The sequence below is a fragment of the Athene noctua genome, chromosome 7 (genome assembly GCF_965140245.1).
Source record: "Athene noctua chromosome 7, bAthNoc1.hap1.1, whole genome shotgun sequence".
Classification (NCBI taxonomy): domain Eukaryota; kingdom Metazoa; phylum Chordata; class Aves; order Strigiformes; family Strigidae; genus Athene; species Athene noctua.
This window is the reverse complement of record NC_134043.1, coordinates 21,878,788-21,896,616: the sequence shown is the minus strand read 5'-3', so window position 1 is coordinate 21,896,616 and position 17,829 is coordinate 21,878,788. Positions and strand designations below refer to the sequence as shown.

The window sequence follows — 17,829 nt, the reverse complement described above, 5'->3', positions numbered from 1 at the left end:
GGATGTGCTGGATAGCTGTGAATGTTTATTTTAATTCTAACAGGTGCAGTTTAAATTTTTGAAGAAAAATATGATTTATGAAAGATTGAACTCGATGTAAATGAAATATTTTTGGCTGTTATTCTAATGCAAAATTTTAAACGGGATAATGGTTTCTCTTAGTGTTGCCATGTTTTGCAGGCACCAGTTGCATTTGACCTGGAATTGAAGAATTCAGTTGCAGTTGCCTAGGAGTTGAAGGATTTGATGTTCCTAGATCTTTCTAGTGGGATAACATATATATGCAAGAATATTCTCTGCTCTTGTTTTTACTGACTCAGGACATACCACCTGAAGTGCTAATGACACCTCATCTCCTCCCACAGAAGGGGTCACCTTGGAATAGTGAAATTCAAACCCTTCAGACTGAGACTTTAGGGCATGGGAGATGCCTACACCAAATAATGTATTTGCCTCCTAAGTGCTTCCCTGTGTTCTTCACACAAAAATTTCTGTTGTTTCACATAGGGAATATACATACCAGAAATGTCTAAAGACATTTTTCATTAACTGCAAAGCCGTAAATCATTTGCGTCCTTTCAGTCAGCAATTTGGACAAAACCTAAGCATGCTTGTACAGTGTAGAGAAGCAATAGCAATTAATTTGATGTGGAATATGAAAGGTAACTTTTGCAAAATTTCAGGGTTCAGCCTTATCTGTTCTTTTCTACATACATGAATTTTTTCCCCCTGGAAAGCTTCTGTGTCATGTAGTTGTGGACAGTGAAGTAGAGGACTTGAATCTCTTCATACCACAAAAGGTGTAATGCAACAAACCTCCTCAGTTCTTGCAAAGGGAAGGGGCTTATGGTGTCCTGAGTGATGACTTGCACATCTCCATTTTTATTCTGAGAAGGGAGTTTAAGATTAGTGTCTGGTCCTGAAAGGCCAGTTGCAGTTATCCCAGAACTAGTTTCTATGCCAGATTAAATTCTTGCTGTCAAAGCAGTGTCTTAGGTTTGCCTGCACTTTTAAAAGAAAAAAGCCCAACCAACCAAAAAAACCCCAACCAAAACCAAACCAAAAAACGCCGTCTGAACAAAAAAAAGTTACCAAAAAAGCCCAAACCTGCCCTGTTCCTGAATATGAAACAGTTAAAGTTCTGTCTAACTTCTTTTCCATGTAGGAGGAAAAACAGGGAAAGACTAAAAGGAAGGGTTTTTTTCCCATTATTATATTTGCAATATGCAGAGTGGCTTAAGAGAAAGGGATGCTAACACCAAATTATTGTGATATCTTGACACATTTTGGTCCTATAAAGCAGAAATGTCAAGGTGTTATTTTAGAAAGGTAGTGACACATCTCATTAATAACAATAGTCTACATAAGTCATGGTGAGAAAAAACAAGGTCCCCAATTGCATAAAGCACATCTGAGTTGCAGAATTTTTGTGGCTTGCATCAGAATAAAAATGAGACTTTGCATTGTAATGAACTCAGGGGAATTTAAGAATAGCCAGCAGCAAGGGGATTAAAAATTTCACATAACCTGTGAGACTGGGCCGGATGGGAACTACCCGCCTCTTGAGGAAGTGCCTCAGCTCTTGAACAAAATGTGTATACATGTGAGAATTCATGCTCTGTCTTGGACTTCAGATTTTTATTTTTTTTCAAAAAGGCGATTACAGTGTAGGTGTTGTTATGCAGAAAGACTGATGTTCTTTCTGCATATATGATGTTTATGCAGAAAGACTGATGTATATATATATTGTGGAAAGTGACTTCTCCATGGTTTGCTTTTTACCTCAAGTGTTAAGCTGCGATTAAATGTGTAACTGTTTTAAGCAAAAGGCTTGTGCCATGATTGGATAAGTGTGATAATATGCTGATTTCCTTCGTTGCATTGGAATGCAAATAAATGCATAGGGGTGGTGACTGAAATTTGCTTTTGTATTTTAGGAAACATTCAGGAAAGGTTTGCAAGATGGTTAAAGGTAAAAATTATACAATCTGATTGCTCTACAGGCTTAAGATCTGTGTGGAAAAAAACTGGTCTGGGTTTTTTTTTTTGAGAGAGAAAAGTAGAGCAAAATGTGCTAAAACTAGAACTGTGTTCAATAACATCCTATTTCTCATTATTGTTCTTCATATAAAATAACTGGCATGGTAACTGGCATTGTAAATGCATCTCATGAAGTTATATGAGAAGTGAAGATTTTGGAACTTCTGATTAAGAACAAAAAGAGGAGGACAAAAAAGGGGAGGATGTTTGGCATCTGGAAAACCTCACCTTATCAATTACCAAGTGATATTGGCACATTAAAGAGTAATACAGCATATCTGTTCTATAAGAACTTCTGGGATCTGTGTAACAGGGGTGTCCTGTCTCCTGTAACAACCGTTACCACAGTCTTAGGGAAAGGTAAAGATATATAGCATCAGTTGACTGGTCTTTCTTTTCTGCCTAAAAGTCAAATCTGGGACAGACTGCAGAAAACAAAAAAGGTGAGGTGTTTAAATAACCACCTTGTCATTCCTGCTCTCTGGGGCACGTGGGATTGTGTATATCTTAAATACTGTACTAGCAGATATAGCTGAAGGTCATCAGTGGTAAAATAAAAGACAATTTTATCTCTAGAAAAAGCTAAGCTAGTTGATTTGTTGGACTGCAGTATTTTCAGAAGGATGTGTGTTTAAAAAAAGAAAGAAAAAAAAATTGCCTTCTGTAAATATGCAAATGCAAAATATGGAGAACAGTGCTGACTGTTCTTTAGTTAGAAATTAATAGGGAGCAGTGTCAGGGTTCCACAAAGACTTTTGCAGATTTGTTTTAAATGGGTGGGGTCTATACATTTGCCTCTCTTCAGGAATTTAGGAACAAATTAGAACCCAAATGTAAGTTACCTATATATGGAGGGCAGCAAGTCACCTACTATATTACTGAAATGTTTAATGCCTGTTAATGCCATCAATTTTGCTTACACAAATGCATCTTATTTATCATAGTTTCAGGTCACCATACTCTTTTGTGGAGCAGAGTTAAAAATTTATTAAATCTACCCAGGACTTCGTCCCAAATATTCAGTTGCCAGAGACTTTAATAGGAATAGCTTAAATAATTGAGATAGTGGGAAAATCAAGATTATGAGTTCAGTCATCTTCTTGTATAATGAGGAAAAAGACAGTAGATGCATAATGTTACTCTTACTGAAAGAATGGATTTTTAATGTGGTCTAGATCATATGCTGTACCCTGTATGAACTGCAGTGATGTTTATGCCTGTATGCACTGGTATCCCACAGTGTGTCCTTTCTGTTTTTTTAGACTTTGACACTGAAATAAAATACTAAATCTGTAAGTGAGCCCAATTCTTTGCTGTTTTGAGTAGTTGTGAATAAGGAAGTAGAAAGATCTTAATATTCAGAAAATGCTCATTCCCTTCTTTGTCACCCTACAAAAATAAACTTGTAAAGAGATTGCAGAAGCAAACGAATCAGTGATGAATAATAGATTTTTCTTTCCCCAGTCTCTAACATCTACATATAGCAAGCACGTCAGTGCCTAGAAGACAACAATTTATTTTGCTTCCTTATGCTGTAGCCTGCTTTTTATCAAGCTTTGGGAAATGTGGACAGCTTCTGTATTCTGATACTGGAGTTCTCTGTGTCAGGCTGATTTGGGCTAACTTTTGATAGACAGGATTTACAGTTGCCCTGTTCATGTGGTTAAGCACACATTCACCTGGAAACCTGATGCATGCTATTGTTGGCTGGGAATGTTAAATTATCTGTATCCTACTTTAGAAGGGTGAGGACAAATAGTTCTGTCAGCAGCTTAACTTATTCTCAAATCTTTGTGATTCTGGTATATAGTGGAATAAGCTTGAACCAGCAGCAACATATACAACAATAATAATGCGATGCTTAATATTTTTGTGGCAGTCATGATTTTTTCACTGACTAAATTGTCCAAGCATTCTCCATTGTAGCTGGTGTTCATAATGTCTTTCTTCCACAGCTGTGGTAATGTTGGCACTGTTTTGTTAAGTTTTTCCTCCTACAACTGCTTTTCATTGTAGATTACAATATTCTAAACTGGTTTTATGTTGGGTGCAGTTTAAATGCTAGATGTTCAAATTAATTTTTATTCCCTGCTCTTCTGAATTATGTGAAATATGTTTTCTAATATGTGTTAATTTGTCTTTGTAAGACTGAAGGCTTTCATTGTTTATTAGCTAAAGTTATGATTCAGTTTACCTATTTTGGAAGGAGGATTTAGTTTTTTAAAACAATAACATGAAAATTAGAATTGAGCATGTCTTGTTTCCCTTTCCTTCTGAAATATTTACTGAGAGAGATATAATCCTAGCATAAAGAACTATGAATGTTGTGTACTTTGACTAAAGCTGATGGAGAAATTGCATTTGTACAACTACTGCATGCAGTGTAACAGAACTTCCTCCTTATTTTTTGTAGAGACATGAGAAATTTAAGTTCCATGCTCCGTCTCAGATTTTATTTGTGGCCTTGGATAATTTACTTCATTTGTCCACTGCTTTATTTCCTTCTGTAAAATGGGAGGCCTGTAGCAGGATATCAGGAGAAATATAAGCATGTTCTCAACTGCTGTAATGCTGTAATCATTGGGGTGAAATGCAAGCATGCTGCCTTTTGATATCAGTCTTCTAGTAGTATCTCAAATGATAACCAGGAATGAAATCCAAATACTTACAATATTCCAAATACAAACCCCTATTTTAAGTCTTGCTAGAATCAGTGTTAACACAATTGTCCTTACCTTCCATTTGCCTTTTCTTCTCAGTTCATCTGGCACTTCAGAAATTAATTTTGGTCCTAGGCTAGTATCACTCAAGACAAGCATTCTTATTCTAGTTTGTAAGAAGACTAGTGAAAGGTCATTTAGCATTTGGTTGGAACAAGTCAGTCTGGAGCAAACTGGATCTGAATGAGAATATGGAATTCAAACTACCTGTAGCACCAATTGCTAATGTCATTTGAGGATAAGCATCCGTTCTCATGTTGCTGGACTTTCCTGCCAATTTCAGGACTGTCACATGAGAGATTGGGAAGTTGGACTGAAGTCCGCTGACAATTTTAGGCTTGCATATGGAGGTCTGCAGCTATGTCTTCTCTCCAGCAGGCTGATTCATGAATTTGCAATCAGTATGTCATTATGATAGAAACCATGGATGCAGTTGCCAAATAATGTTTACTGTCTTAAAAATCCCCCATAGAAAGAAAAGGAGGACATAGAAAGAAGACACTTTGTTTATATGTAATCAACAGGAGTTTGAGATAGCATGAATCAGGAAGAACATAGTGCATTCTTTGAAGGACAGTTCATATGTGGCTGTTGTGGTTTAATCCCAGCCAGTAACTAAGCCCCACACAGCTCCTCACTCACTCTCCTCGAGTGGAATGGGGAAGAGAACCTGAAGGTAAAAGTGAGAAAACTTGTGGTTTGAGATACAGTTTAATAGAGAAAGCAAAAGCTGTATACACAAGCAAAGCAAAACGAGGAATTCATTCACCATTTCCCATTGGCAGACAGGTGTTCAGCTATCTTCAGGAAAGCAGGACTCCATCATGCATAATGGTTACTTGGGAAGACAATGCCATCACTCCCTTCCCTCTTCTTCCCCAGCTTTATATGCTGAGCATGATGTCATATGGTATGGAATATCCCTTTGGTCAGTTGGGGTCAGCTGTCCTGGCTGTGTCCCCTCCCAACTTCTTGGGCACCCCAAGCCTGCTCGCTGGTGGGGTGGTATGAGGACCAGAAAAGGCTTTGACTCTTAAGCACTGCTCAGCATTAATGAAAGCATCCCTTTGTTATCAATGCTGTTTCCAGCACAAATCCAAAAGCATGTGAAGGAAATTAACTGTATCCCAGCCAAAACCAGAACAGAGGGAAATGCTATACTTGATTGAAAAATAAAATGAGAGGTTTATCATTCTCTCAAGGGTAAAGTGTCATTGAATCTCATTGGAAGTTGATAAATAGGGCAGGAAGTCTGGTCTGTCTTTGTTTCTTCATCGTTGTATGACGTCCTTTGTGAACTATACAGTACTCATTCCTAAGTTATGTTTTCAAGTCTCCAAGATAAGCATGGCTTGAATTTACTTCCTTCTTGTCTTCAGGTAATTCTTTTCCTTCCCAGGGTAATACTATAAGTTGGGGTGAACAGTCTGTCTTGCATACACTTGACATTGTTTATTCACATTAGTTTTCTTTAGCACTTTATTTTGAGGGTAGAAAACCTCTTAATGTCCGTATTTATGAAGTTTATCTTCAACTAGGTTTCAAAAAACACTTCTGTTGAGCAGAACTGGGAGTCAAACTCTGTCGGAAATACAAGAGATCCTTTAAGTGGGACTTGAGATGCCCTCTGAGGTGTTCATCATGTTGCAATGTCTCTCTGAATTTGCTGTTTGAAAATGTCTTAATGTTATTTCTGTCTGTGTGATCTCTTCTGATGTGCTGCTGTTTCTATTAGTTTTTTTCCATGGGTTCTTGCAGTGACCTAGTGAGGGTGAGATTATTGGCAAAGCGCAGATGAGTACTTTGTGCAGTGGTGAATACAGATTTCTATAACCTTCTGTCAGTAGCCATCTAGTTTATTTTTTAGCTAACAGTTGAGTGTTATGTAGGCCATCAAGTCCCCATGAACTCTCCTCATCATTTCTATGTAGTGATTTTTTTTTGCTGGCCCATTGCAGCATTTTCATTAACTTTTACAAGTTGCAGCATTTCAAAGACTAGCTTAAGCTGCCCACCACCAGAGGAAAGAATTTGTGAGCTTTGCCATAGAGGACTACAGTTTGATGGGAGAAAATGGGATAATCATTTCCCTCCTTCTCTCCTGATGGGCAGACCATGATGTTTTTGCTACAAACACTTGACACCTGAGACACAGATTCCTGTTGTATTGGGTAATGTGAGTGTTTAACAGGCTCCAGTTCAGTACATGTATGTATATAACTATTCTTCAGCAAAATACTTCTGTGTATTGCACACCTGTTCTTGTAAATTGAAAGGCAACAATCAACACAGTAAAATATGTGAGACTGTCATGTAGAGAAATGCATTTGTAACCAAAAAATTCTAGCACCAGTGAGGCTCAGTGATTGCTTATCTCTGTGCCTGCCTTTCCTTTTTTTCTTTTCATCTCCTCACAGGCCTGTTATAATGGCCATTAGTGTAGTTGCTGGAAAAGGCTTTTCCTGTGTTGAAGCTTGTTTAGGCCTGTAAGGACAAAAGGGATATAGAACTTTACCATACTCTGCGATGAACGCTTCAAGAGTAATCCAAAAGGTTGGAAAGACCTGATTGTGGTGAAGTGAAAAATCTTCTGAGGATTTTAGTATAGCAACTTGGTATACCTTTATAAAAATGTGCTCACTATAATTCTGTGATATTTTGTGAGACGCGGAAAGAAAGGTTAGAGCAAAAGGTAAATTTTGCGTCCTAGCAAACTAGGACTGAGGGTAGCACAAAGTTTTGGTGGCCAAAGACAAGTGTTTAAAAAGAATCTGTTTCTTTCAGGGACAGAATTGCTTTGGTTTTATCCTGTGGCTATTAAACAGTCTTAGGACTTTTATTTAGATAAAGCAAACATAATATGAAAAGAGGATTACTAGAAATTGTGAAAATACACAAAGTGCTGAAGAGTTGCCTTCACCCTTACTTTTTCTTTTCGAAGCAAAAATACAACTGGTCAATGCTAGAGCTTATTGGTTGGATTGATTGTGACCAATCTTAATTTCTTACAGATGATCATAGTTTAATAAACTGTATGAAGATTGAATTGAATGCTGACCCCTACAACTGATTCATGTCTAATACAGTGCTACTGTAGTCTCCAAACTCTGCAATTGTCGTTGTAATGCTTAAATGCTTCTCCTAGATGCATTCCTTCTGAAAGTACAAATAATATGTTGATATGAGAAAATACCAAATTAGTTTTTCCTGAGGTAAAATTGTACTTTTTAGTTGAATATTTGATACCAATGAAGTGTGTATCCACGCTGTAAAATGTTTCTTTAAGGCTACTGTTTCTGTTTCAGAACATAAAATAACAACATTATGCTATTCATGTGTTTTTTTTCCCATGATGAAAAAAGCTATTTATGTGAGAAAATAACATTTAAAAAAAAATACCAAAAGCAGGTAGTATGACTTCAGTGTGCTTTCCTGCCCCGCTCCCCCCATAATGTCTGCTGATGTGCAATGTTAATTGTATAAATTAATTCATGATGAAAAAGCTGCAAAGTTACTTAGGAAAAGGTGGTTTTTTTAATACTGAAAAGCCAACAATATGTTTATAGTACATGTAGGAAGGGAAGAAAAATTACTAAGTCTAATACTGAAAGCCTAGTATCTGGGCTGAATAAAACAAGGAGGAATGGCAAAAGATTGTGTGACAGATTGAAAGAACTTCAATGAGCATGCTTATGGAAGGGAATGGAGACATATGTATGCTGTGTCTGGATATACTTGCTTCCTGTTTATATTTATGTCTGTATCACTTTTGGGGAAATTACAATGATTTCTTACCACAGATGATTGGGGCAAATACTGAAAATTATATTTCAGCTCCTCCTCTTGTGCAAGCTCTAGCACTTGTACTATCTTATGATCAGTTAAATCAAAAAGTTGATTTGGCTGCAAGCTGTGTTCCATGTTAATTTTTCAGTTGGGTCATCTGCACAGCTGTAGGAGCACAAATGAAAGCTTGAGGAGACTTGGTGTGACAGATTGTGCACTCCAGTCATGATGCTGCATTGTAAGGGTTTTGGAGTACGTGATTTTGAGGGTCCTGAGGGATTGCTGCTGCCAAAACAAGATGATCCAGCTTCCCTTTCTCTGCCCCTTTTGTTTCTGCTTCTTTGTTTACAGTCTTTGCTATTTTACCTCAAGATGGGCTGCTTAAAAATCTTGAAAAAAAAGCTTGATGAGGAAAGAAAAACATAAAAAGGACTAGTTTTTCTTCTAGGCTAGTGGGTTGAATCTGCTCACTGTACCACCAGGTAGGTCCTGGGGCAGCCCTGATGGATGTCTCAGGATTGTCTCTTCCCATGGTAGCAAACTAGTAGGTTGTCTCAGTTGTCTTATCTTAGCCCTTTAAAGTGGTTCTCTGTGCCAAATTCAAAGCCTAAAAAGCTTTAGTTGTACAATGTAGGTATTATTTCTTTACTTCTTCTGGTGTGTTTTTATTAATGTGAGTTGAATACAGTAAAATGCTAGCTGTCTCCTAGACATGTGTTATTACTTATATGCATTTTAAGGAATGTGCTCTGAAAAATAGAGAAGATCTGAAGAGAAGCAGCACTATACTAGTACCAAGTCTGTTATGATAAATTACAACAGAAATATGCTAATATATTTCCATCCACTATGTGATATTAGAGTTATATAGATTTATGATGAATGAAGAGACAATTAATTTATTTTTACATGTGGTACACCACTTTTGCTCTGTCCTGCACCTACATGCCCTTCCTATGTGACTGAGTCTTTGTGGCTTTAACCAGAACCAAGCCTGAGCAAAGTCACTGTTAATCAAACATTGTACAAATTCATTTGCTAAGTAATGCAAGTGTTAAGCACACCCATCAATAAAAAAAATCATAGACAACAACTTCACATTTTTGAAGGTTGAACAGTTTGGATGCTTTTGCTCTATCTGCAATAATGATTTCCTTCCTGTGAATATGTGTACTGGTGGGAATCAGTCTGATTGAAACAGAGTGTAAGTCTGAACTTTTGTTTTTCTGCCTTCAGACACCTTTCAAGAAAATAATTTAATTTAACAAGTATTTTATTTTTCAGTAACTTATTTTCTTTTCCTTGAGCCATTTGTTTATTGCTTATTAAAAGGCAATCTGTTAAAAAATTTGAAATGCACTCCATCAGTAACGTTTTTTTTCCGTAACTGCCAGCATCATTAAGCTCCATTTAAATCATTCTAGTTAGAATAAGTCTTCAGAACAACTGAAGGTGGATGCAGAAGAGATTTTGATTAGTGTACGATGTAGTGTGCGAATGTGACTGTAAGCCATCCTATTCTGTTTGAAAAGCTGGCTTCTGGTTGTGGTTGATGTCCTCTCATAGGTTTGTGTATAGCTGTTGGGAGGATGCTTGTGCTGTTAAACAAAAGCATATGTCAGGGCTGTTCATTGAAGGATAATAAATTATATCCACAAGCACTGGGCAAATTGCCTGCTAGATTACCTTGTATCTGTGCTAATTCCTGATGATGTAGACCTTACGAGCTCGCTGATTGTGCCTGAGCTGGTAGCAGTTTAGTAAGAAATTGCTGTGCTACTGCTTCTGTTGTCTTTTGCTTGGTCCTCCCTCCCAAACACACATAAGCTTCTTGTACCAAGCTTTGAGACAGAGCTAAAATTGGTACATTAGGAGCGTGATATGGGAAACAGGGAAAATAGTGTAGAATTTATCCCTCAAGTGATGGTGTTCCCCTGGTGTCCTGCATAGGTTTCCCCTCTTCTCAGTTACAATGGAGTACAAAATACAGAGAAACTAAGTAGGGCACTCTTACTTTTTTTTTTTTTTTTTTCCCCCTGCACAACCAAGTAAGGGAACAATATCATAAGGACTGAAGAAGGTACAGAAATGTGCTGAGGTTCTAGAGACTTCACCCTTTCCTCTAGTTTAGTCTTACATGTGCAAAAGGGAAGGGAGAGGGGCAGATGGGGAGTGAAGGGAGAAAGAGGTAAACAATGCAGACAGAGACCAGGATATCTGCTTGTGTATGCACAGGGTTTTGAAAGTAGACTCCTAAGTTCATACTTGCTCTTGCTGTTGTGGTGTCAGACCAGCCAGCTCCAAATTTTGTTTGGTCCAAATCTAGTAGAGAAACAGCTTAAGTGCCCAGCTCTCTATGAAATGCCATTTTGGAAAAATTGTATTGATATCTACATCACAGAATTTTCTAGAAGCTCATGAGCTCAGACTTCTAGTGTCCTATACTGTTTTCAAGCCACACATATTTTGCTGAAGTACTACCTGATGGGATTTGGAAGCAGCTGGAATCTGTCACATGCTGCATCTCTCATCACATTATGTTTTGCAACAGCAGAAGGGGTTTGGAGCAAGGTTAATACGAGTTTAGTCTATGTAATTTTCATTAAGTTGGAAAAACTAATTTTTTTAGTCAGAAATCAGACTTTTTTTAGTTGGGGCGTTTGGGTTTTTTGTTGTTTGTTTTTTTTTTAATATCTCCCTGTTTTGTGAGGTAGCTGTGGTGGTACAGTGGGTTTTGATCACTGCCATAAACCATCAGGATGGTAGAACCAAGTTAATCAGTGCTCAGTATACTTCAGTGTGAGACACCAACAGACCGGAATCTGAAACCAAAGTTGAACCAGGCTGTGTATGTTACTGTGGACACTGACAAACAAGATAGAACAATTTTGAGCTAAGATGATCTAGTTCATAATTTTTTTACAAAGTTACTTTTATTAGATATCTTCTCCAGCGGTTCTTGGCCTGAAACTGCTTTTCTGCCAAGTTAGTTCCCTGTTTTGTATGCTCTGAACACTTAATGCTTTGTTCCTTTCATTCTCTTACCAATGTACAGGCTGTTTTTCTGAATAACTTTTTTCTTTTTTTATAATTCAAAAGGATATGCTTTAAGCTTTACAAACTTAGAGTGCTGGGGAGCTTACCTGTACAAGCATTTGAAGTTGTGCAGTGGGAACTGTATATTGGTTCAGTAATGTGAAATAATTAGATAAATCGATTCTAATCTAAACACCAGTGGGTGTGCTGCTTATTGTGCTGTGCTTCCAGCCATCTCATGGGTCTCATAAAGGGATACCAAGGTGTGGGAAGAGTTATTAGATGTTCTTTTGTTTTGCTCATATAGACTAAACATGGTCTAGGGGAGAACAAGACCATTGTCAGGCTCTGAAAAAGAGCAAGATGTGATTGGAAGAGTATTAGATTTTCAGATATAGCTGCTGGATACACCTATTAAGCCTTGTTAGACTGTTTGATCTACAGGAGTTTGCCCAACTAGTTTGGCGTGGTGCATGCTGGCCTACCTTCTCAGTCTGCGTACAGCTGCTTTTTTTTTTTTTTTTTTTTAAATAAGTATTACTTTTAAAGTATCTTTAATGCCTTTATACATTTTAAAGCTTTTTAGCAGAGCAATTAAATTTTTAAGACTTGTGTCCCAAGAACAACCTTGTCTGTGTAAATTCTGCTTTCTTGAATGGCTTCCTTTCATTTCAAGGGTTAGTTCATAGTAAGTGGTTGTCATCTACTTGAGCTTGTCCCTAAGCAGTTGTAAAATATATCCAAACCTCCTTTTCCTATATGAATTTTGCATAGCTTAGCTATTCCCACTGGCTCAAAGATGACCCCTGAGGTCAGATACTATTCCAGTATGCCAGTGACTCCTCCAGCAAACTAATGAAAACATATATAATAAAAATAATGGAGAATTACTGATTAACCAGCACACTGATAAAGGCTGAAGATGTCTGTGTAACAGTGAACACTTAACATTTTGGTAGGTCAGACGAGTACCAGGTTCCAGTGGTCACCTCCATAAAACAGAAGATGGGGATTGGGAATGGAGTGATGATGAAATGGATGAGAAGAGTGAGGAAGGCAAAGCTGCTGTTTCTCAGGAAAAGGTGACTTTTTTTGTGCCAAGACATTTACACTCTGCAAGATATTATGTTGTAATGTTAATTATTAGTATTTCTGGATCTTTAATACGCATAGCTCATATCTCACTGCATTTGTTTTCCAGTCACGAAGAGTAAAAGAGGAGGAGAACCCAGAGGTAAAAATCTCTTTTATCTTTTTTTTTTTTTTTCTTCCAAGTGTTTGAGTGAAGGGATTTATTTTTTATTTCTGTTGTTAAAATGTGAATTGAGGTGGGAGTGCTGTTCTGCAGCCTTGTATGGCGAGTACTTGTGAGGATAGAGCTGTATGCAGTTGGGCCTGTAACAATTAACTTGAGCACATAGTGGATAAATGGATAGGAAATTTAAAGTCATGTTATGTTCGTGGTCAGGAGAATTGGTTAAGATAGGTAATTTGGCTGTTTTTAATGAATCTTCATAACTGGATCACTATAATTGCTGTCTAATTGTCAGAGTGATGATGGCTGTTTTGGAGTAGCCAGATCTCCAAGTAATTTTTCATTCTCAGGATTTGTATCATGACATATAGCTTATAATTAAAAAGTCATCCCATATACCGTAAAATAGTTCAGTACCATGGCATAGTAGATTAATTCAGAGGAATAAAATACCATATTGAGTTTCATGGCCCTGTGCTGAGAGTGTGGGAAGCATTGCTGCTATAAATAATTGCTTAATAGGATTACTGGCTTACAGCCAAAATGCTCTTTTAAAAATGTCTGCTCCTTGGGTGGGTGACCCTTGCCGCTTCACCTGCAATTTTAGATTCTCTGATTTTTCACTGGTGTCGTAGAAATCTTCTAAAAGACTAACAGCTTTCTGCCAGGTTTGGTCCTGTTAGCTCCTGTGATGACCCCAGTCTTTCCATTGCAGAGCTAGTTTACATAGCACTTCAGCATCTGAGGTGTCTTATGTAAGCTGAATATTAAAAAAAGGACTTTTACCAGACAGTCTTTTTATGTCTTAGAAATTGAGAGCTCTGCAGTTTGTAACTCAGTTATACAGGTAACTCATAATAAAAGAGTTTAGTTTATGAAAGAGAAAAAAGTCCCTGCTTGAAGTCTTCTGTTAATTTTTGTTTTCCTAAATGCTCCAGAAGATGCCTTAGAACTGAGACTAATGCAGCTTGTCACTGTTGGTGTGCACCTGTTTGTCTTTGGGCTGCACATTTCTATACACTGAAATAACAGGTCTGTAGAAGATGCAGAAATAACAGTAGTAGTATATATGAATAAAAGGAACTTAAGTAGAAGAAGAATCTACTTCCCTTTTAGTGATTAAATAATTTTTGAAATATTCATTAGCTTTTGTTTAAAATACACAGGTAATAAAATACAGATCTTGTGTAACACCTCAGGGTTTGGTTTTTTTTAAAGTAGCTTTGATGTGAAAAACTGTTGAAAAACAATCAAGTAAGATTTGTGATGCAAGTCTTTATTTTGGGAGGACATGACTTTAACCTTTGAACAGGCTTCTGAGAGTGGTGACAATGTGCCAAGCTGGGTATGAAATCACAGTAGCGTAGAGGACTCTGAGGTACTACTCTGTATGTAGGATACGCTTTTGCTTGGGACTTCATATAAATGTTAGTTGAGGGCTGGGGAGGGTATCATAGTATGGAGGAGGAGTGATAGTGTGAAAGATATCCCTGTTCTTGATTTTACTTTGTGAAGGACATTCTCTGAGTTGTGATGCCGCTTTGATATACTACTAGTTCTTTTCAGATGGGTAGATGCAAGACTTGCTTAACAACCAAAACTGTTACACAAAAATAATGTGAGTAGTAGCTTGGTATTCTCACTGTGTGCATATTATTTAATAGTTTATTGGAGTTTTGATGCAAGGTGGATTAAAAGCTCTTACACTCAGTGCGTTAATGCAGGCCTTATCATTTGTATCTCTGTAATTGAAATACAGCACTTCTTCTGGTATCAGCTATATTTTAGAATGTGTTACTGAAAGCATTTAGAAGGTTTTTGAAAGCTAAAAGGATGTGTAAAATAATCTGTGCTAACTTGGAACTGTTAGCATGGCAAGTATTTAGGGAGTTTTTTTTTCCTTGGCATTCTTTGTAAGACTTTTTGCTTTTTTCTTTAACAGTCTCAGCCTGCCGTTAGTGACGAGTATAGTGAAGTTCCATGTGCAGTGAATCTTGTTTTAAGATTAAGGTAAGAGATTTTTAGTTGGCTGTATTATTCTTGATCTCCCTCATTACTTTCATAATATTAACATAAAATAAGTGTTAACCTCTTTAATCTCCCAGTATGACCAGTATGAATAGTGTTTCTGTGACTAATTGCTGTCTTTTAATTGCTTACTGAAATAGCGTAAAATGAAAAGCAGAATATGAATGTAGCTTCAGGCTAAGTGTACCCTTCATTAAGTATTTTCTTTCTTTTTTCCTTGCAATGCAAGATCACAGTGAGAGATTTTTAATGAGTTTCTTTCACACTTCAGCAGTCAGCCTCTGACAGAAATAAACCATAGCTGTATTACAAGTTGCCTACCCAAAACGTTTTTTTCACTGGCAAGTTTGATCAGCCACTGTGGAGAAGTGACAGATATTTTAGAAAATAGATACAAATATGTTGTCTGGTTTAAATTTATACATAGTTAAAATGAGTCAGATTACCTTTAATTAAAATCAGTTTATAACTAAGTTTCGAACTGTTTAATTATGCAGTCTAGTTCTTGGATTAAAGTATTTTTTCATAAGAATCTTTGATAACTTTTTATGGATTTGCAGCCATTTTCCTTAAATTGCTAACTTAGTTAAAAAACTTACTACCACTCATTTTGAAATTTGTTTACATCTAGTTCGTATTGACAGGATATCTGTGAGAAGCTGTGAACTCTTAATTATTGCTATGGGGAAAAGTTAAATGTTAGGGGTTTTTTATGCTAATGAAAAGATAAAAAGGTCAAATAGAGAAATGTTTATAGAATTACAAGCAGTATGTTAGAAACAAATAGCAGGTTTATGCATAACACAAGTAGCTTTAAAACAGTGACATCAGAAACTGTTAATAATCAGGAAAAAAAATTACACAGAATGAATGCCAAGTTCCAAAATCCATTATCTTCTCTTTTCTCTGACTACTTTTTTAGTGACAGGTGCAAAAAAATTGCGTGGCTGCCAAAGATTGTTTACTGAAGGGAGGAGCAATAAATTTTACTGAGCGGAGAGAAAAGACTTAGAGATTATTTGGAATTGGTTTAGTTGTCCCATTTACATAGCTGCCCAGTTATGCTATCAATATTCTTTTTCATCTCTCTGCTGACAGACAGGTAGATGAAACCATTTACAAAACAGACCAATTTATACTGCTATGTGGATGTACTAGTGAGGTGCTTTGGATATTTTTAAATTACAATGAAACCTGTAGAGTGATTAGCTTCTATCCAGTTACTTGCAGTGTTGGCATATCTACAGGGCAAACATTTTAGTTCTGCAAGTGCAGTGAAATGTCAGGGATTATGCTTTCAGTTTTCTGCAGCTCTGAAACCAGAAGTGAAGGAAGATTGATCCTAGGAGACTTGAGTTTCTAAACTCCTATTTGCATGATGAACTTTTATTCTTGTCAAGGATCCTCTTATTTTTGGGTGAAAAAATTCCCTACCCTCCCTAAAAGCAAGTCTGTAGTAACTAGATTAATGTGTTACAATTATGAAGGTTTAGATGGTTATTGGTAGAGAGAGAAGAAACAAGAATTTCAATTTTAGGAACCAGAAGTTTTCCCTTAAACAAAACAAAATAGTCTTGAACAGCAGATACACTCTGGGGCCTGGGAACACCGTTGGCGGTGCCTTGGAAAATAACAAAAATCTGGTGCATAATTTTTCAGAGTGAATTTTGTTAATTTAAGATGACCTACTTTCAAGGGAAGAATGCTCTGTGGTGCAAACTCCTCGCCCCACGTGAGTTCTGCCTGGGTCTTGCCTCAGTGGTAGGAGGTGGGCTGTTACGCATCTTTGCACTGTGTGTCTGAGTTTCCTTCTGATGGAAACCTGAGTATGTGAGTAGGGTCAGAGCTAGCACATAATCAGTGTGCGTGTGTATGGTTGGGGGAATGTAGGAGTGCAGGGTATACCAAGCAGCAGTCTTCTCCTTTAGATGGGGCTTTGCGAAGTGCATATCTGAGAAAGAGGGCTACAAGCTCCCTATACCTCTGCCCAGTGGTGTAGATTCAGAGTTAGTACTTAAGTATTTCTTTGTATTTGCAACTTTAAAGGTAAGAGTTACTTTGTTTATGGAACATTCACAGAAATTCAGAGCAGCCACTGGCTGGCTCCTATGTATGTTGTGTTTAGCAAGGTACCTCTGATGGCATTTTGAGTAGTTGTGCTTCCTCTTCACTGTTGACCCCAGGAGGGGAACAGCTGAGGCTGTTGTGAGCATTGGCAGGGCTGTGCAGTCTGCAGAATACTTGTCAAAAATTATATTCAAATGTCTTGTTCTTCAGTAAATTATTAGAAAACTTACTTGGGGAAAGGAGCTGATGGTTATTTGTTAATTTTTAACAAAATTATTATGGTGCTTCTATTATTGGATTACCTGTGGGGAGTTAGCACAGCTCGTTTGCCTGTCAGTGTCAAGTATCTCAGTATATTCTGTTAAAAGCTTTTCATCTTTGACCTTACTGTAGGCACATTAATAGTGGCAGTGAGTGGTTGCACCTGAGAGTAGAGGACTCCTGTATTCTGCGTCTTTGTGTCTAGGTCTAGCTGTAGTGAGTAAATTCAGAAAAGCCAGCTCTGTAGAAATAGCAACTATGGTATAGTGCTGCCTTATGGGCATGGGATTAGGAGTCTTCCTCCCCAGCCCCAAAGAGTCTTGGTACTTGAACCTCACCACTCTGCTAAACAAAGGCCAGAGTAGGTTTGAGGCTGGCATCACAGTGAAGTATTGACAAGTTTGTACTGCACCTGGTAATGTGACAAGCTACAGAGATGCTGTTTTGGGGAAGACAGTAATTTTCATACTATTAAAGTGTTAGTGCTTCAACTGTTGCTGTAATCTGTTTTATGCTAATTCAACTGTTCTTTCTGCTTTGTTAGCAGAAGGGCAGTTGTATGGGGATCCTTCATAAAAGTCTGAAGAACAGATTTCCTGTGTCATAGGATGTAAACCTGGAGGCCCTCAGTCACTC

The 17,829-nt window shown here is 37.4% G+C and overlaps 1 protein-coding gene across 1 annotated transcript in view; it reads left to right on the top strand.

The window, feature by feature from the left end:
• Positions 1-17,829, top strand: part of STK39 (serine/threonine kinase 39) — a 105,873-nt gene that overhangs the window by 49,683 nt on the left and 38,361 nt on the right. Inside the window, exons 11-13 of the mRNA XM_074910490.1 lie at positions 12,542-12,664; positions 12,784-12,816; positions 14,780-14,847. Coding sequence (XP_074766591.1) covers positions 12,542-12,664; positions 12,784-12,816; positions 14,780-14,847 — 224 coding nt within the window. The remainder of the gene's footprint in view (positions 1-12,541; positions 12,665-12,783; positions 12,817-14,779; positions 14,848-17,829) is intronic.